The sequence below is a fragment of the Dreissena polymorpha genome, chromosome 2, assembly GCF_020536995.1.
Source record: "Dreissena polymorpha isolate Duluth1 chromosome 2, UMN_Dpol_1.0, whole genome shotgun sequence".
NCBI lineage: Eukaryota > Metazoa > Mollusca > Bivalvia > Myida > Dreissenidae > Dreissena > Dreissena polymorpha.
In genome coordinates, this window is record NC_068356.1 from 97,443,832 (window position 1) to 97,465,239 (window position 21,408).

Here is a 21,408-nt window from a genome sequence, read left to right on the forward strand (position 1 = left end):
AAACTGACTTAAAATAAAATTTGTATTTGTATATTTGTATACCATGTGCTCAAGTGTTTTCAAATTCAGAATGACATTTCCCGGTATTTTAGAATATTCTGGCTTGTGTTGTTAACAAATTGTAGTGTAAATACAAACTCAAAGTAAATATTTAAAACTACCCGATTCACACTGAAATCAGTTTTATAATCCACCAGACGTATGTTGTTAATCACAAATAATAGATTTCAGAAAACAAAGGCAATGTTTACAATATTAGCAAAAGATGTCAAGGATGATCCGTCAGTATCCAAATGAAAACTAGTCTTGGACAAAGCGACAATGGCTTCAAAATTGTGAATTTCAGACTGATGAGAGTTATTTTCATCTATTGTTAGATGCATTTGAAACATTTAAACCTTAAAACATTCCTCGATGCAGTAATTTATATTCATTCACCAATATATGTAGAAATGTATCCAAGAAAATGAGTATTCTTTGATTTATAGCGTGACATAAATATGTTATGACTCTGGTTGACTTTCGATACAGAGTTGGCTTCAGAGTACAGGTATGTCAATACCATATAAATTGTACGCTGAAGTTTCTTTAGCTTATATTTTTCTAATGTTGACAGACCATTGACATTGCTGGGGTTTGTTGATTTAAAGACTTATTATCATCACGGGCAGAAAAACATTATTGACATTAAACAGCGCGTCATTAATTAGACATCAGCTGCACAACTGTATGGTAAAAGGTAAATATGTATCTTAATAATTATGTTGACAACTAGCTTACGTAGCAACGTCCGAAAATATGAAATATCCGACATGTATTTCAATATTTAAAATTCAAGATATAATGACGACTGAACTGTTTTACTTTAAGGAAAAAACGGTAAAACTATGTTGAAAATGAAACACAACAAACTAAATACTTATCTGTTACGGCTAAACGACTAATTATCCCAATATAACACTGTCATTGAATCGCACATTTCAATTATAATTATTCCCCTTGAAAGTTAATGCATATTGATATAACGAATTCATCAAACGTTATCAAACATTAGTAATTTGAATTGCATCGGATTCGCACAATATTATGTGGATGTAAATCCGATCCGGTTGTTGTTTATGTGTCAAGCTCATTTTGTCAGTGACTGAGTGAGGGGTGCTGGATGTTTCGGTAAATGACCAGTTCGGTAAATTGATTTATAGAGTAAAAGTCGTGGATGTTTCGGTAAATTGATTTTATATAGGAGGTATACCTACAACGAGGTGTTAATGACACCTATTATCGGCTTACAATAACATTGGGGGCATTTATTTGCAAACTGTGGATTACTTTTGAGTTGAGTAATTAATGCCATGCCTAAGGTAAAGAATTTAGTTAATTTTACGATTTAAATAACGCAATACTGTTGTTTGGTTTTTAAATTGGTGCTTTTATTTAATTAACAAAATTATAACATAATAGTAAAAATAAGAAATAATGATTTATGGCGGAATAAATGTAAGCTCTGCAATTACGTTTAATGCTATTTTAAAAAGTTTTTTATGATTAAAGAATAAAGGTTTCATGTTGAATTTTATATTTATTTATATGTTTTATTATTTCTTTCTGGTTGCGAAAAACACACAAAAAAACAATATATAAAATTTAAAACGTGTACGTAATTAATAAAAAGTAATATAATGATACGCGTTATGTTTTATAATTATGTTAAGTGCGCGTGTCATTGAACGTTGAGTTAAGCGAAGAGATACACATACTTGAAAACTGATAAAATTGACATATAACACAACGCCAGCCGAATGAATACACTGTGTAATAGCAAGCTGCCGTGATGATCATTATCTTATCAAATTAATACACTGGCACCTGAATACTGTACTGGAACAATGGGTTTTACGGCCAAAATAACTGATATCATTTTTTGCCCTAACAAATCGGTTCAATAAATAAATAATAACTGATCTACTTTGTAATCCGTTTTATTTACCATATAATATAAATAAGCAACAACTAAACCTTGGATACTATATATATATATTTGAATATTTCATGTCATTTAAAAAAAATGAGGGAGTAAGCACATATTAATTAGATACATTTTTGACGCACTACAATATTTTTACATTTTTATCACACATTTTTATCATTCAGATTTTCTTATACAAATTAGATACATGTACGACACTGTTCAATTTAATGTTACATTTCAACCATATCAGTCGTTCATCTTTCAAGCCTCGTCGTCGTCGAGCATGTGGTGGACCGCTGTGGATGGTCCGAGGGCATTGATGTGGCTGATGATCCTCAGAAGTTCAGTTGTTGTCAGCTTCTCTTCTTCGTAGTCATCCCATGCTTGATGCAGTCTGCCGTGTATCGTAACATACTTCTTCCGCCTGATCTTCGTGAGAAGGTGCTGGCTCACCAGCCGTATATGAAGATCAACAGTCTCAGATTCCTCTCTGAGAAGGTTGGCCAACTTGTAAAGCCCGAGGTTGGCTGAACACGCTCGTGCGTTGATGCGTCTATGCCATCCTGTAATTATAATAAAAACATGTTTGTACTTAATAACAAGATTATGTCATTTTTTTATCAGTTTTTAATAACATTATTATGAAACAAATGCTTATTACCGTTATAGTATGATATGAAAGTATAAGATTAATATACGAAAAATATACAATGTGAATTGTCACCATGTTGCTGATACGCGGTACTCAGTCCCTCTGTGGTGATCTTCCTGTATATCCGCTGTGTAAAGTGGAAGACGCATCCCCGTATCACGGCATCAGGAAAAACCTCTCTTATCGCCTGCCAAGTTGCTGAAAATAGAAAATACATAGAAATTAATAGTAATCAAACATGTATTATTTATGTTATTGCTACAAAAGTAAATTACTCAAATCAATTTAGTCGTTTTCATAACCTTTTTATGACTTACCAGCTTCAAAGTCTAACATAATCCACTCTACAGAGAGATCCCCCAGTCTGCGACGTAGACTCCTGAAAACCTGAAAAATAAGAACGTAAATATTATTTAGTTTAATTTATATTATTAACAAACATTACTACATTAAATTTTTGCGAATTGTTGTTGTTGTTGTATAATAATAATAATCATCATCATCATTCTCATGATATTATAATTCTTCTTATTATTATTATTACAAATAATATTACTACATTCGGTTATACATTCGGTTATAATATAACACAATACCTGAACGTAATCATCTTTACTTCGCCTCGACATCAGAGCGTACGCCAGTGGCACCTGCTTCTCATCTTCCCCCTTCTTCACAAATGTGTGGATAGAGTGTAGCTGGTAAAACGGCTGCTTTACCACCTTGAAGGTGCCATCCATATACCACATCTTTGCCTGTCGTAGTAGATCCAGCTGGCGCTGCGTTCCGAAGACGATGTGTCGAGCACCGTCCAGAACAAGGTCGTCCACTATGAAGTCTTCTCCGATGAAGTTTCTGTCAAGCTGAAATAAAAAAATAAATATTTTGGGTTCTATTACATTATTATTGCAACAAAAGTTTAATAATTAAATAATTTAACTATTAAATGATATGTAAGGAGAGGTAGCGCAATACAGTAATGTTGATATAACCGGACGCCTACTTACCTCAAACGCTAAGTCTTTAGGATCATCGGGACGGAGACGTCTGTGGTGGTTGACAACACGAACTAGATTTGCTGGTTTGGGTAGGCTGACATCGTTTGGTGCCACCATATCCTTCATGACACGTTCCACGATTACGGCGGCTGGCTCAAAGACACGTTCTCGCGCCAGTTCCTTCACCTGAAACAAATATAACGTAAGTTATCTATAATTATAAATTATATTGTTCAAAATAAAATACACTTCAAAGTAAAATAGATTTAATAAAATAAGTTATAAGACAATATCCATATTATAAGCTAGATAAGATTATAAGTTAGATTTTGCAAAATAAATTACACTTCAATAATAAAATATCCAAACAATCGTACCTTCTTAGCTATTTTCATCTTTTTTGTAGCACCAGGATCTTGTGGATGAACGTGTCCTGCTACACCCGATGTGAACATGTCGCGGTACTGTTTCACGGATGCCGGACATTTTACTGTCTTGTTTCGCACCGAGCATCGCCAGAATTGTCTCTCTCCGGACGTTACCTAAAATGATAAAACAAATCATGTGTAATATTTATTTCAGTGAATTCAACATGCGTGTAACGAATTATCATGCAAAATCACAGAATTTTATATTATTATAAACACGTTCATGTGAGCTGCATTTATCAGACATCTTATGTATTATCAATGTATGTAATTCATTTTAATGAAACGTAAAATACATACCCCCTTCGTGTAAGAATATCCATCCGAACTGATCAGTTTCGCCGCACCTCGCTTAGTCCCGGACTCCACAATCTCATACGTAATTACGGCGTCGTCGGCGGGGATTTCGTCGTTCAGCTCAAGGTCATCAGGTAAAGACGTGTCTACCACTGGTGTTGGTCGTTCGTACTCTTGGGCTAGGTCGAATGACACATCTGGTATGGTAGTGTTACCCCCATGTCTTAGATCTTCTTGTGCAAGATTTCTGAGTGGCGATACCGGGACTTCAAGTGGTGGTGGTGGTTCGTCGACGTTCCTGCAACCATTACAGAACCACTCTATCTGTACCTCACCACTGCGCAGTTGCATGTACTGCTGATGGGTAATTTCTAAAAATAAAAAATAAATAAAGCAAAGTTATAACATAATATGATTTTTATATTTACAACCATTATCTGTTAATTTACGTTAATTAAGGCATTACTTATGATCAGTTTTAAATCACGACATTACAGGCGACAACACAATTCACAATTTTAATGTATCTATATTATCACTAAGAAATTACTAAGACTTACCGGTGTGTCTACGGTGACTCCATCTTCCACATGAATCACATGCAATAGCGTGCGCACGAGAAGTGACCTCAATATTGCAGTAAATACATGGATGTTCAGCCATGATTGTATGATACAGTAAAAGAAATCATCTGCCTATATACATACTTTAACATTTGAGCAACAACACTTACCATAATTACTCGATAACCCGCGAAAATTTTCTCTTCATCCTCTCATTGATTTCTTATTTGACAATGACCATGATAATTTTATAATTACCTAATTACATAATAATGTTATTTTTACCACAAATAAACATCCTTTGATGTCACCACCAGTATTTTTTGGTAAACATGATTAAAGAAGGAAAACGTTTGTTTATTTCACAGTTTGAAAGTTACTGGTCGTGTATGTAAAAACTCGGCCACCAGTGTTAAAGCATGTTCACGATCTAAACATAAATATCTAGATTATTTTAAGAATAATACCTTATGTGCAGAACTGTTTGTAGGAAAAAAAAGCGAGAAATTTATTTACATACGAAACAAACATATTTGATCTTATTATTTTAAACCACCGAAAATTAACCATTACATAAACATGAGGTAGTTTGCCAACATAATGAATATGTTGCCCAGCTCTTGCCACGTGGAGGCCACCTCTTGTAAGAGCCACATTATTATATTTTTTAACTGCTTTAATTAAGGTATTTATCAACTAAATGTTTAAAAACATATATAAAATACAAAACGATCATGACCTTAATATATAATTTACCTCCATCGATTAGAAATTTAATAGGTTGCAAGCCTGGATAATTAATAATAACACTTTGCAAACATCGTACATTTAAACAGATAATTTAATTAGTACCAAACAACTCAATTAATGTACATCAAAATTAATCCACAGTTTGCAAATAAATGCCCCTAATGTTATTGTAAGCCGATAATAGGTGTCATTAACACCTCGTTGTAGGTATACCTCCTATATAAAATCAATTTACCGAAACATCCACGACTTTTACTCTATAAATCAATTTACCGAACTGGTCATTTACCGAAACATCCATAACCCCTGAGTGAGATATAATAAATTTCTTCCGTAGTAAAATCTACTGTAAAGTACACAATGATACTTACGTAATTCTGTCGTATCCGTCTGAATAAACATCCGCTGCACAAAATATAGACATTTGTATTAATGATAATTAAACACAATCATATGTTCTGTGTTTATTGAATTAATAACACTGAGTTTCTTTGTCGCGTTACAAGATGGCGGATGTCTAACGCTGTTTGTGAAGTGACGTCACAATGTTTATCTGTGCGCGTGCCCTTTCCCATAAAAGTATTTAAACACAAAATACTCGAAAACTTGATTTTTGCCAGGTATAACGCCTACGCCAACAGGTAGATCGCATTCTTGTCCATATACATGTCAAATTTCAGCAAACGTGCTGGGCCAGTTTTCAAGAAACTCAAATCGCGGCTATATGCCTCAACTTAACGAAACTTAGCCCCCTTTATCATTCGTTCGAATGAACGTCATCAATGATGACGTCCAATACATCACTCATTCCATATTCAGAGAGAGTTATAATGTTTATATACTAGAGTTGCGACACCTTAAGGGTTTCGCGGGATGGAATGAGTGGGAACTAAAAAAATGTGGGTTCGAAAATTTTGGGAAAGAAAATGTGGGAACGAATAGGCACGACACGACACGATGAGCTGGCTATGACAATACCTCAGGTATTCTCCGAAAACAGCCGAGCGCATATGCATAAGTCAGTGAGTAATACTCAACAAGACTATTGTCAAGCAAATTTGTCCCCTACCGGCTCCACCATTGTCAGAATTTATTTTATTTTTTTATTTATTGCCATAGAAACCAGAATTTTTGACGTAGGAACAAAATGAAATCACGTGCATAATGTTCTTATTGCCATCTATCCATGTTTCAAGTTTCATGAAAAAATATTAAGAACTTTAAAAGTTATCGCAGGATTCAGAAAAGTGTGACAGACTGACTGACTGACGGACACAGAGCACAAACCATAAATCCCCTCCGGTGAAACCGGATGTGGACTAATAAAAGCTACGCACGGCGTATAAAATCAGAACCACTGGGTCGAATATGCTGAAACTTGGCCACATTATAGATCAGGCCCGTACCCAGGCCATGGGCCCAGGGGCCCGGGCCCCCCCAGCTGGCTGTCGAACTATGATTTTTTTGAAATGATCGGCCCACTGCAATTTTTTCTCTCGTGTAAGGGCCCACAGTACACTTTCCCTCAAAACAAGAGCAGCTATGTTTTATTGTCCCCGATAAACAAGGGGATTAGCGCTCGCCAATGGAGATAAGCCCCTAGGCAATGTTTTCTTATCGCCTTGTACACACATCCCCAATCAGTCCCCCATTGTGATCACGAATGCTTTATCTATCGATGGTTGATGTAACATGAATTTTGATTAGTGCAGCAAATGGAAGCAACTGCTACAGGAGGTTGTAGAATATGGTTTGATTATTGCTGACGCAGGTGTTTTTCCTTCTATGAGAAGGCCCTTTCCCCTAGACGTATTTTTCCTCTATAAAAGTTAACTTGTTTTTTTCGAAACCTTTTATTTGGGAATTTTTAGGTCCCAATATATACTTTTTACATTGAGATAGGCCCCTGAATTTGAACCGGAACAAAACACTGACAAAGGTATTAAAACTTAGTGGTATCCGGAGAAGCGCCCCCCCCCCCCCCCCCGGAGAACTGCCCCCTTATTTTAAAGGTGGCGGAGAGGTGCCCCCCCATCAAATCGGTAGGGGCGGAGAACTGCCCCCCTGTCAGAATTTAGTAGGCGGATATCTGCCCCCCCCCCCATCAAATCTGTAGGGGCGGATAACTGCCCCCCCGGTGTCATATTAGTTATTAGTTACGTAGTGAAAACAATACTTACGGGTAATTTTACGTTATCGCCGTACACATTTTATCCGGTAACAATTTAATTTCAGTACAAGTATATTACCATTTATCGAACTGAATAACACAAATTGTCTAGAGGCATGTGATAATACTGTTTAAGGCCCTTGGTGCGCATCTGCACCACTCACTATACATGAATGCCATGTAAAAGTCGTGTTTTAATAAGAGCGCGAAACATAGTCGAGATCCACACAGGAAACGCGTGCGTGTTAATACTGGCCAACTGTCGCAACTAAATATAGACGTGCAACTCAGTACTTATGGAGGAAAAGTTTCATCGGAATTAATTTACATTATAAAGATAGTATTGACCCATGGAAAAAAACGTAAATTTACGAATAAAAAAGGAAATTAATAGGCAAAGCATTAATTTAGCTGACTTGAAGAAAAAAGTAGAGTGAAGTCGAATTTATAATCAATTTATTTATGTTGTTTAGTTAATTCATGTGTCATACAAAATAACATACATAAATACACACATAACACATATTACGGCAACAGTTTGCATTTTGAGCAGATCATGTCGACATGCCAACAAACAAAATCGGTAACAGTTGCTTTAATTAGCAGCTAATTAGGCAGGCAGAGAACTTGTTACCGTTAACGATAAGCACCGCGATCTTTTAATTGGTAGACCGGACCGACCTTTATTGTTAAGAACTTGTTAGCTTTGAATAAAGCCGCATACGGGTTTATTATATTGAACCGTCCAAATCCGTAATTGGCGAAAACAAACAAATAAATTATTGTTTTCAGCTTGCATAAGGATGGATTAAATTGCATGCTAATTGTTTGTTTTAATTACGGGGAAAATATCAAATAATTCAGCCGCGAAAACTTTTTATTAGCAAAAAGTGATTTGTTTTTCTTTGTTCACATAGACGAAAATCCCGTGATTATCAAGATGGCGACGTCCATGCCGAGGTAGGTATTTTTTTGCCGTTTTATAACTTTTATTACTTGTACAACTTTATATTACTTTTGAAATTTCACTCAATTTCCAGACATAATAGCAAGAAAGTTACTGGCGTTATTGTCATTATAATACTCGCTTTATATATCGCCGCGAAATTTCTTTAATTAGGGGGCACTTCTCCGGTTCATCAATTCTGACATGGGGGGCAGTTCTCCGCCCCTTATTAATCAGCAGGGGGGCAGTTCTCCGCCCTATAAAAAGACAGTGAGGGGGCAGTTCTCCGCCCAGTGAAAAATTTTTGGGGGGGCAGTTCTCCGGGGGGGGGCACTTCTCCTAGAGCCAAACTTAGTATTCATCATTTTTTGCAAGGAAATCACTGAAAAAGACTACGATGAGATAGTTAACATGTCTGTTGAAAAGAAAAACAGATTCATAAATTTGCCGAGCAACAGATAAGAATTTGGCAGAATTAGTATTTAAAATAATTCAATGCGGGGAATCACGTTGTCAGATTTGATAAAAAAAATGGCCGCCGATGCATCAATTCGATGGAGAAATTGAGTCTTCAAACATTTTCCGTCAGGAAATCGCGAAATATTCCATGAGTTACCTCCACACTCAGACCAACCAGCGGAAAACGGTTCCGGCTGGCCCTATGATAGGCGTTATCCGATTAAAAACAAGTACGTAATAAGGTAGATGTACCTGTTTGAAGACTCAATTTCCCATTTAATCGAGGCATCGGCGGCTAATTTTTATCAAATCTGACCACGTGATTCCCCGCATTTATAATTGAGTACGGAGAATTGAGTAATGTCAACCTATTAATGGCTCATTGGTAAAAAAAAATAAAATTGAAACAACAATTCGATCTCAATATATGAGTTAATCTGATCCAGTGTAGAAAAATATTGTATAATTAAATTATCTGTTGCCTTGAATTTGTTTGAAAACAGTAAAATATGATAAATTGATTACTTAAGACTTTCATTATTTCCCCCAAAAATTAGGCGTTTCGCGCAATTTTTTTCCTTAAAAAAGGCAAGGTCTTTCCCAAAAAATCAGAGAAAAAAACCTGTGACGTTATTGATTTGTGAAAAAAATGGTGGAAGCAATACGAGAGTTGATGTGGATAATCGTCAGTTTAAACCTGTAAGTTTCGAAAATCTAAAGCTTTTAATATTGTTGTGAATTCACACCAATGACTAAAGCTTAAGACTTCCGAAATGTGCTGATTTACTTGTTATATTACATTAATTCATATCACAAAACATCATTTTTATAAGCATTAAAATTCACCTTGCAAAGTGCCAAATTAAAAAAGTAAAGTGGGAACCCTCCCAAACCCTTCCCGGTTGGGCCCCCCCAGTCAAAAAATCCTGGGTACGGCCCTGTAGATTATAGTCCAAATTAACAAGCTACAGAATGAGCGTTTTTGGACCAGACAGCGTAAAACATCAACCAATAATGGACAGCACAAAATGGGTAATTTTGTACAAAAAATGTAAACTTTGAGTGGCATTTAATGACCTTTAGACATCAGAAAGTTGCAAATTTTTAATATTCTGCACACTTCGACTTGTTTTTTTTTTTACAAATTTAGAAGCATCTATGCTTGGGATGTATAAACCCTGTTATTCAGTGTCAAATTTGGCCAAAAATCACAATACAATCCCAAAAATGGCTAAGCAGCAATGCCCCTTTAACATTATTCCTTATATTTAATTGTATTGTTTAAAAAGATAACTGTGTTACTGTATATTTAATCATATTCATAATGGCTCTGTATATCACACATGATAGGGCACTGCTGGGGCTTAAACCCAGAACTCATCTCACATTGTAAGATGCGTTTTTCAATTAAACTACAATGACTGTATCTTGTGAAGTGGAGCCAACATACACCCACATACCGGTAAATTAAAAAATCATTCTGTCCATATATTTGTACTGGGCGTTAGTGAAAGTGAAAGTCTTTCCAGGTTTTCCCTGATTTCCAGGTTGGCTGGGAACCATGTTTAACTATGATAAAATGTTCTTTAGATGCCATGTGTATTAATATATAGGTCTATTTTTCTGAGATATTAATGAAAATGCCTTTGGGTATGTGGCGAATATTTTAAAAATCTGCAACTTGATATATGGTGCTAACACAGTAAAATTGTATGAGCCCAAATTATAATAGATGAATGCGTATTATGCTTCTCTGCTTATACTATGACGACATGTTCATACAATGCCATTTTTATTAATATACATGTATATGCCAAATTTATTGAAAAAGACTTGAAAATGTGTGTCGCAAGATACCAAGTAAGAAAAAAATCAGCATTTTTATGTTGGGTCTTCACACGGTAAAATTATTTGTGCCCAAAATAATAATAGATGAATGCATATTAGGCTTCAATGTTGCTTATACATGTACTATGACTACTGGCTCATACAATGCCATTTTTATAAATATCTATGCCAAATTTAATGAAATAGACTTGGAAATGTGTGTCGCCAGGTACCAAGTAAGAAAAAAATCAGCATTTTTATCTAGGGTCTTCACACGGTTAAATTATTTGTGCAAAAATAATAATAGATGAATGCATATTAGGCTTCAATGTTGCTTATACTATGACTACTGGTTCATACGATGCCATTTTTATAAATATCTATGCCAAATTTAATGAAATAGCCTTGAAAATGTGTGTCGCCAGGTACCAAATCAGAAAAAATCAGCATTTTTATGTAGGATCTTCACACAGTAAAATTATTTGTGCCCAAGAAATAATAGATGAATGCATATTAGGCTTCAATGTTGCTTATACTATGACTACTGGTTCATACGATGCCAATTTTATAAATATCTATGCCAAATTTAATGAAATAGACTTGAAAATGTGTATCCCCAGGTACCAAGTAAGAAAAAAATCAGCATTTTTATGTAGGGTCTTCACACAGTAAAATTATTTATGCCCCAATAATAATAGATGAATGCATATTAGGCTTCAATGTTGCTTAAACTATGACTACTGGTTCATATGATGCCAATTTTATAAATATCTATGCCAAATTTAATGAAATAGACTTGAAAATGTGTGTCGCCAGGTACCAAGTAAGAAAAAAATCAGCATTTTTATGTAGGGTCTTCACACAGTAAAATTATTTGTGCCCAAATAATAATAGATGAATGCATATTAGGCTTCAATGTTGCTTATACTATGACTAATGGTTCATACGATACCATTTTTATAAATATCTATGCCAAATTTAATGAAATAGACTTGAAAACGTGTGTCGCCAGGTACCAAGTAAGAAAAAATCACCATTTTTATGTAGGGTCTTCACACGGTAAAATTATTTGTTCCCAAATAATGATAGATGAATGCATATTAGGCTTCAATGTTGCTTATACTATGACGATATGTTCATACAATGCCATTTTTATTAATATATATGCCAAATTTAATGAAATAGAATTGAAAATGTGTGTCGCCAGGTACCAAGTAAAAAAAAAATCAGCATTTTTATGTAGGATCTTCACATGGTAAAATTATTTGTGCCAAAAATAATAATAGATGAATGCATATTAGGCTTCAATGAAGCTTATACTATGACTACTGGTTCATACAATGCCATTTTAAAAAATATGTATGCCAAATTTAATGAAATAGACTTGAAAATGTGTGTCGCCAGGTACCAAGTAAGAAAAAAATCAGCATTTTTATGTAGAGTCTTCACACGGTAAAATTATTTGTGCCCAAAATAATAATAGATGAATGCATATTAGGCTTCAATGTTACTTATACTTATAATGACTACTGGTTCATATGATGCCATTTTTATAAATATCTATGCCAAATTTAATGAAATAGACTTGAAAATGTGTGTCGCCAGGTACCAAGTAAGAAAAAAATCAGCATTTTTATCTAGGGTCTTCACACGGTTAAATTATTTGTGCACAAATAATAATAGATGAATGCATATTAGGCTTCAATGTTGCTTATACTATGACGACATGTTCATACAATGCCATTTTTATTAATATATATGCCAAATTTAATGAAATAGAATTGAAAATATGTGTCGCCAGGTACCAAATAAGAAAAGAATCAGCATTTTTATGTAGGGTCTTCACACAGTAAAATTATTTGTGCCCAAGTAATAATAGATGAATGCATATTAGGCTTCAATGTTGCTTAAACTATGACTACTGGTTCATACGATGCCAATTTTATAAATATCTATGCCAAATTTAATGAAATAGACTTTAAAATGTGTGTCGCCAGGTACCAAGTAAGAAAAAAATCAGCATTTTTATGTAGGGTCTTCACACAGTAAAATTATTTGTGCGCAAATAATAATAGATGAATGCATATTAGGCTTCAATGTTGCTTATACTATGACTAATGGTTCATATGATACCATTTTTATAAATATGATCTATGCCAAATGTAATGAAATAGACTTTAAAATGTGTGTCGCCAGGTACCAAGTAAGAAAACAAGAGCACCGCCTTGCGGGTGCAGACCGCTCATCTATTTTCTTTTTAAAGGTGAAGGGACTCTCATTTTCAATCACAAAGGAGGGAGGAGTGGAGTGAAGAGGGGTGTATAGTGTGGGGTTGTGGACATTTATTACATTATCTTCCAAAAAAGCGAAAAAAAAAAAAAAAAAAAAAAAAATCGGGGGGGGGGGGGGTATAGTGTGAGGGTGTGGTGATAATTTGTGAGATGATCTTAAAAAAAAAAAAAAAAAAAAAAAAAAAAAATCAAAAAAAAAATTTGGGGGGGGGTGGGGGGGGGGTGGGGTGGGGGTATAGTGTGAGGGTGTGGTGGTCATTTGTGAGATGATCTTATAAAAAAAAAAAAAAAAAAAAAATTAGGGGGGGGGGGGGGAGGGGGGGGGAGGGGGGGGAGGGCACGGGGGATGGTTTGGGTGAAGTCTATTGTGGTATGTCAGGTAAGAGTAGTTTCATCAAAGTATCAATCAAATCTAATCATAAATAAAGAAGTTATGGCAATTTTAGCAAAATTTAATAATTTGACCTTGAGAGTCAAGGTCATTCAAAGGTCAAAGTAAAATTCAAGTTGCCAGGTACAGTAACCTCATGATAGCATGTAAGTATTTGAAGTTTGAAAGCAATAGCCTTGATACTTCGAGTGGATCGAAACACAAAATTTAACCATATATTAAAAGTTACTAAGTCAAAAAAGGGCCATAATTCCGTAACAATGACAACCAGAGTTATGCAACTTGTCCTTTTACTGTACCCTTATGATAGTTTGTGAGTGTTCCAAGTATGAAAGCAATATCTATGATACTTTAGGGGTAAAGTGACCAAAACATAAATCTTAACCAAATTTTCAATTTTCTAAGTATAAAGGGCCCATAATTCCGTCCAAATGCCAGTCAGAGTTACATAACTTTGCCTGCACCGTCCCCTTATGATAGTTCATAAATCTTGCAAGTATGAAAGCAATAGCTTTGATACTGTAGGAATAAAGTGGACCTAAACACAAAACTTAATCAAATTTTCAATTTTCTAAGTATAAAAAGGGCACATAATTCTGTCAAAATGCCAGTCAGAGTTACATTACTTTGCCTGCACAGTCCCCTTATGATAGTTAGTAAGTGTTGCAAGTATGAAAGCAATAGCTTTGATGCTTAAGGAATAAAATGGACCTAAACACAAAACTTAACCAAAATTGTCAATTTTCTAAGTATAAAAAGGGCACATAATTCTGTCAAAATGCATGCCAGAGTTATCTAACTTTGCCTGCCCAGTCCCCTCATGATAGTAAGTAAGTGTACCAAGTTTGAATGCAATAGCATTGATACTTACTGAGAAAAGTGGAACTAAACGCAAAACTTAACCAAAATTTGCAATTTTTTAAGTACAAAAAGGGCACATAATTCTGTCAAAATGCACGCCAGAGTTATCTAACTTTGCCTGCCTAGTCCCCTCATGATAGTAAGTAAGTGTACCAAGTTTGAATGCAATAGCATTGATACTTTCTGAGAAAAGTGGACCTAAACGCAAAACTTAACCGGACGCCGACGCCAACGCCAACGCCAACGCCAACGCCAACGCCAACGCCGACGCCAAGGTGATGACAATAGCTCATAATTTTTTTTCAAAAAATAGATGAGCTAAAAATCAGCATTTTTATGTAGGGTCTTCACACGGTAAAATTATTTGTTCCCAAATAATAATAGATGAATGCATATTAGGCATCAATGTTGCTTATACTATGACGATATGTTCATACAATGCCACTTTTATTAATATATATGCTAAATTTAATGCAATAGAATTGAAAATGTGTGTCGCAAGGTACATTACCAAGTAAGAAAAAAATCAGCATTTTTATGTAGGGTCTTCACATGGTAAAATTATTTCTGCCAAAAATAGTGAAATAGACTTGAAAATGTGTGTCGCCAGGTACCAAGTAAGAAAAAAATCAGCATTTTTATGTAGTGTCTTCACACGGTAAAATTATTTGTGCCCAAATAATAATAGATGAATGCATATTAGGCTTCAATGTTGCTTATACTATGACTCATGGTTCATACGATGCCATTTTTATAAATATCTATGCCAAATTTAATGAAATAGACTTCAAAATGTGTGTCGCCAGGTACCAAATAAGAAAAAAATAAGCATTTTTATGTAGGATCTTCACACGGTAAAATTGTTTGTGCCCAAATAATAATACATGTAGATGAATGCATATTAGGCTTCAATGTTGCTTATACTATGACTACTGGTTCATACGATGCCATTTTTTAAAATATCTATGCCGAATTTAATGAAAAAGACTTGAAAATGTGTGTCGCCAGGTACCAAGTAAGAAAAAAATCAGCATTTTTATGTAGGGTCTTCACACAGTAACATTATTTGTGCCCAAGTAATAATAGATGAATGCATATTAGGCTTCAATGTTGCTTATACTATGACTACTGGTTCATACGATGCCAATTTTATAAATATCTATGCCAAATTTAATGAAATAGACTTGAAAATGTGTGTCGCCAGGTACCAAGTAAGAAAAAAATTCAGCATTTTTATGTAGGATCTTCACACAGTAAAATTATTTGTGCCCAAGTAATAATAGATGAATGCATATTAGGCTTCAATGTTGCTTATACTATGACGACATGTTCATACAATGCCATTTTTATTAATAAATATGCCAAATTTAATGAAATAGAATTGAAAATGTGTGTCGCCAGGTACCAAGTAAGAAAAAAATCAGCATTTTTATGTAGGGTCTTCACATGGTAAAATTATTTGTGCACAAATAATAATAGATGAATGCATATTAGGCTTCAATGTTGCTTATACTATGACTACTGGTTCATACAATGCCATTTTTAAAAATATCTATGCAAAATTTAATGAAATAGACTTGAAAATGTGTGTCGCCAGGTACCAAGTAAGAAAAAAATCAGCAGTTTTATGTAGGGTCTTCACACAGTAACATTATTTGTGCCCAAATAATAATAGATGAATGCATATTAGGCTTCAATGTTGCTTATACTATGACTAATGGTTCATACGATACCATTTTTTTTAAATATCTATGCCAAATTTAATGAAATAGACTTGAAAATGTGTGTCGCCAGGTACCAAGTAAGAAAAAAATCAGCATTTTTATGTAGGGTCTTCACATGGTAAATTTATTTGTTCCCAAATAATAATAGATGAATGCATATTCGGCTTCAATGTTGCTTATTCTATGACGACATGTTCATACAATGCCATTTTTATTAATATATATGCCAAATTTAATGAAATAGAATTGAAAATGTGTGTCGCCAGGTACCAAGTAAGAACAAAATCAGCATTTTTATGTAGGGTCTTCACATGGTAAAATAATTTGTGCCAAAAATAATAATAGATGAATGCATATTAGGCTTCAATGTTGCTTATACTATGACTACTGGTTCATACGATGCCATTTTTAAAAATATCTATGCCAAATTTAATGAAATAAGACTTGAAAATGTGTGTCGCCAGGTACCAAGTAAGAAAAAAATCAGCATTTTTATGTAAGGTTTTCACACGGTAAAATTATTTGTGCCCAAATAATAATAGATGAATGCATATTAGGCTTCAATGTTGCTTATACCATGACTAGTCACTACTGGTTCATGCGATGCCATTTTTATATAATAATAAAATATAACAAATAATCCAACATGAGACAAAATGTCAAAATAAAGATTATTAAAATAACATCTTTATAGCACAACTTGAACAAATTACAAATTAGACAGGCACACAATATCATTATAAAAAATATGATAGTGATATGAAATGGCCGTAAACAACTTTAAATAAAAAATAATTACGAATTTGTTTAAACTGAAAACTTTTTTAAAATAGACTTTTTTTTCTCCTCAATTATTAATAGTGATAGCTGTTTTTGCACAAATTATAGGAATTCGCGATGCAAATGGTCAATGTTTTAAAAAGCGTGCAACTTATTTTTTCACATTTCACAACAGTTAGCGACTAATGCTGATGTTGTTACGCTGAGTGGCATATGGTTGCTGATGTCGTTACTGAGACTCATATTTTCACAAATTTGAACAATGCTCAATTAATTATTTTCACAATGTTCAACAGTCACAACACATTTGTTCACAATTTTGAAAAGTGTGCAACTTATTTTTCCATAATTGTCAAGATTGCGAGGCTCATTTTTAAAAATCTTTAACATTGCACGACTCATATTTCACAATTTTCAACATTGCGAGACACTTGTTTTCACAATTTTTAAAAGTTTGCTACTGATATTTTAGGAATTTTAAACAATGCGCGACAATTTTTTTCACGATGTTAAATAGTCACCACCAATTTTTCTCACTTTGATCATTGCGCGACTCCTTTTACCACAATATGAACAGTGTGCGCCTAATGTTTTCACAAAATGAGGCGGCAGAGGTTGCTGCACAAAGATAAAAAAGCCCACTGCCATAAATTTTATCCAAAAAATAGCAACATGGCTTATTGGAGCTAAACAACCCTTTCTACATGTACTTTCAACAAGCACACAGACCAATGTCAATGACCGTACGCGTAGGACTACTGGCACTGACCGTTGGTTCATCAGCATGAAAAATGGGTGTCAAAAATAGCACAAATAATGTAAAATGTGTTATATGCATGTATAACGATGAAACTTACCAACCACTCGACCCACAGGCATCAGTATCATAAAAAAAATTGCCCCCCCCCCCCCCGGACCATACCCCCCCCCCCTCGAGCTTACTCCAGGGGTTAATAACCCCAGATTGTTAAATGTACACCTATTGTGTATGGTTTAACTTTCCAACAACGAATATTGACAAAAAATAACAGTTTAAAAAATACCCCTCTTATAGGTATTATATATATACAAGGTATGAAACGTACTATATGCCTATTGCTGAAAGATTGTGGAACACTGGACGTGACCTTTTTCACCGAAAACACACATGTTCCCATGCAGTTGTCGACAAAATACAACTGGATTCGTTAAAAGACAGTAAAAGCAACGTGATTACACAACTAACCGATCTCCTTCTAGGCTAATAACTTTAATATTCAATTAAATTTGACTTTCTCGCTATATGTCACTCGGTGTTTCATCTACACATGTACACCATTTTAATTTTATAACGCGTCATCTGGTTGGTTGTTCTCATTGTGTTGGCCAATGATATGGCGTTTTAGAATCGAGCATTCGATCGACAAAATATGACAGCAAAACACAGACATGTAGCGAGAAAGTCGAATTTAATGGAATATTAAAGTTATTAGCCGAGTAGGAGATTGGTTAGAAGTGTTATCTCGTTGCTTTTACTTTCGTTAACGAATCCAGTTGCATTTTGTCGGCAACTGCATGGGAACATGTGTGTTTTCGGTGAAAAAGGTCACGTCCAGTGTTCCACAATCTTTCAGCAATAGGCATATAGTGCGTTTCATACCTTGTGTATATATAATACATATACGAGGGTTATTTTTTCATACTGTGTATTTTTGTCAATATTCGTTGTTGAAAAGTCAAACCATACACAATAGGTGTACATTTATCAATCTGGAACCCCTGGGGTAAGCTCGAGGGGGGGGGGGGGGAAGGTCCGGGGGGGATTTATGATACTGCTGCCTGTGACTCGACCAGGAAACATCTGTTGCAGACTATGTGGGATTCGGGATTCTCTCCCACTGGTATCATATGCAGATCGGTGGTCACAAGAACGTACACAACATCATTAATGTCAGCAATATATATCTCCAACTTCAAACACACAGCTTGCAAAATCGCTGAATATTGCACAAAAGCAGCTTCGTAACAAACTTCCAGTTAACAACAGTTACAAACCGTTAACATCTCACAACTAAACGTATACTACGGAGATTGACAAGTTGAAAAATAAATTACTGTAATCACTTCCAATTTGCGCACTACGTTAAACTCCAGTTCAATTTTGTCTTTATTGTTGAAATGTTACTCTACACATTCGCTTTGAAAATAGCGGTTGGCGTGTTGTTGGAAGTACATGTACATGTCGAATGTGTTAATGTAAAAACTATTGGTATTGTGTTTTTAGTGCAGACATTGTATTTAAGTTTCGATTTCTAGCTTAAATTTATATATTTTGTTAAATAATTTGCGTTTAAATGTGATTGTTTGTTGCTTACTTGCGAACTATTTTTTATGTGTAAATATGCATAGACGCTAGTGGATATGTAATCAGGTTACCATATTTACAACAATAAAATTTAACGGTTGTTTGTTTTTGTTTGTTTTGTTAATATTTTCTAAAACGTATGTTAAACGCAAGATGAAATTATTAATTAATTTTGGAATAAAATCGCATTATGTATTATTTAAAATCAATTTTGAATTGCCTAGCGCGTGAATTGTCTCCTGGGGTGAATCGGCTTCCGGCGAGAACTCATTTTACAATAAAAAACCACCACTTTTTCGTGATTTAATCAAAAACTAGATTTTTCCCAGGTATAACGCCTACGCCAACAGGTAGATCGCATTCTTGTCCATATACATGTCAAATTTCAGCAAAATTTACCGACCAGTATTCAAGACTCCCAAATCGCGACTATATGCACCAACTTAACGAAACTTAGCCCCCTTTATCATTCGTTCGAATGAACGTCATCAATGATGACGTCCAATACATCACTCATTCCATACTAGAGTTGCGACACCTTAAGGGTTTCGCGGGATGGAATGAGTGGAGAGTTCAAATCAAATTGAAAATCGATTATTTCAAAATAAAAAATTGGTACGAAAAAATATGTGGGCAGTGGGTACGAAAAAAAAATAATTTGGGTACGAAAACAAATTTGAGTACGAAAAAAAAAAGGGTACGAACAAAATAAAGGTACGAAAAACTATTTGGGTACGAAAAAATGGGTACGAATAAAAAATTAGGTACGAACAAATTTGTGTACGTAAAAAATTTGAGTACGACATATGGGTACGAAAAAATTTGGGTATGAACAAATTTGTGTACGAAGAAATAATGGGTACGAACATAATATGGGCAGGAAAAAAAACTAATTTGGTTACGAAAACAAATTAGAGTACGAAAAAATAAAGGAAACAAACAAATTAGGGTACGAAAATTTTTTGGGTACGAAAAAAATTTGTACAAATAAAAATTTGGGTACGAAACAAATTTGGGTACTAAAAAAATGGGTACGATTTTTTTTATTTGGGTACGAAAAAAATGGGTATGAAAAAAAAATTGGGTACGAACAAATTTGGGTACGAAAAAGATTGGTACGGAAAAAAAAAATGGGTACGAACAAATTTTGGTACGAAAAACATACGGGTACGAAAAAAATGGGTACGAAAAAAAAATTGGGTACGAAAACAATTGGGAACAAAAAACATTTGGGTACGAAATAATGGGTACGAAAAAAAAAATTGTTACGAAAAAAAATTGGTACGAACAAAAATTTAGGTACGAAAAAAATGGGTACGAAAAAAATTGGGCACGAAAAAAAAGGGGTACGAAAAAAATTGGGTACGAAAAATTTGGATACGAAAAACATTTGGGTACGAAACTAATGGGTACGAATTTTTTTTTAGGTACGAACAAATTTGGGTACGAAAAACATTTGGGTACGACAAAAATGATTACGAAAATCGAAAAATTGGGGTATGAAAAATCTAATTTGAATTGTCTAGCCCGTGAATTGTCTCCTGGGGGTGAATTGTCTTGGGGTTGCTATTAAGGCTACATGTACTTCCGGCCAAGCCACGTGTTTATAGCGATTGCGCACTAAAAAACACCACTTTTTCGTGATTTTATTCAAAAATTAGATTTTTCCCAGTAATAACGAATACGCCAACAGGTAGATCGCGTTATATGTACAGTTAATGGAAAATTTCATAGGGCCATACATTGTAACTCTGTGAACAAGAGCACCGCCTTGCGGGTGCAGACCGCTCATCTATTTTCTTTTTAAAGGTGAAGGGACTCTCATTTTCAATCACAAAGGAGGGAGGAGTGGAGTGAAGAGGGGTGTATAGTGTGGGGTTGTGGACATTTATTACATTATCTTCCAAAAAAGCGAAAAAAAAAAAAAAAAAAAAAAAAAATCGGGGGGGGGGGGGGGG

At 34.6% G+C, this 21,408-nt stretch overlaps 1 protein-coding gene across 1 annotated transcript; it reads right to left on the reverse strand.

Annotated features, from left to right (window-relative positions):
- Positions 1–1,963: 1,963 nt before the first annotated feature.
- LOC127868169 (uncharacterized) lies at positions 1,964–5,552 on the reverse strand. Its single transcript, XM_052409803.1, has 7 exons — positions 4,905–5,552; positions 4,348–4,715; positions 3,997–4,161; positions 3,629–3,805; positions 3,218–3,484; positions 2,939–3,008; positions 1,964–2,532 (listed from the first exon to the last, which is right to left on the reverse strand). Exons 1-7 carry the CDS (start codon positions 5,005–5,007, stop codon positions 2,231–2,233), a joined length of 1,452 nt encoding a protein of 483 aa, XP_052265763.1. The 5' UTR covers positions 5,008–5,552; the 3' UTR covers positions 1,964–2,230.
- Between the last annotated feature and the right edge of the window lie 15,856 nt (positions 5,553–21,408).

What these genes read in the sequence shown, in the direction of transcription:
- LOC127868169 (XM_052409803.1), bottom strand. Translation starts at nt 5,007, where the DNA reads ATGGCTGAACATCCATGTATTTACTGCAATATTGAGGTCACTTCTCGT. An exon ending in AGATGAAAATAGCTAAGAAG is followed by an intron (nt 3,806 to 3,996) that starts GTACGATTGTTT and finishes TATTTGTTTCAG; the next exon opens with GTGAAGGAACTGGCGCGAGA. An exon ending in TATGTTAGACTTTGAAGCTG is followed by an intron (nt 2,533 to 2,938) that starts GTAAGTCATAAA and finishes TTATAATTACAG; the next exon opens with GATGGCATAGACGCATCAAC.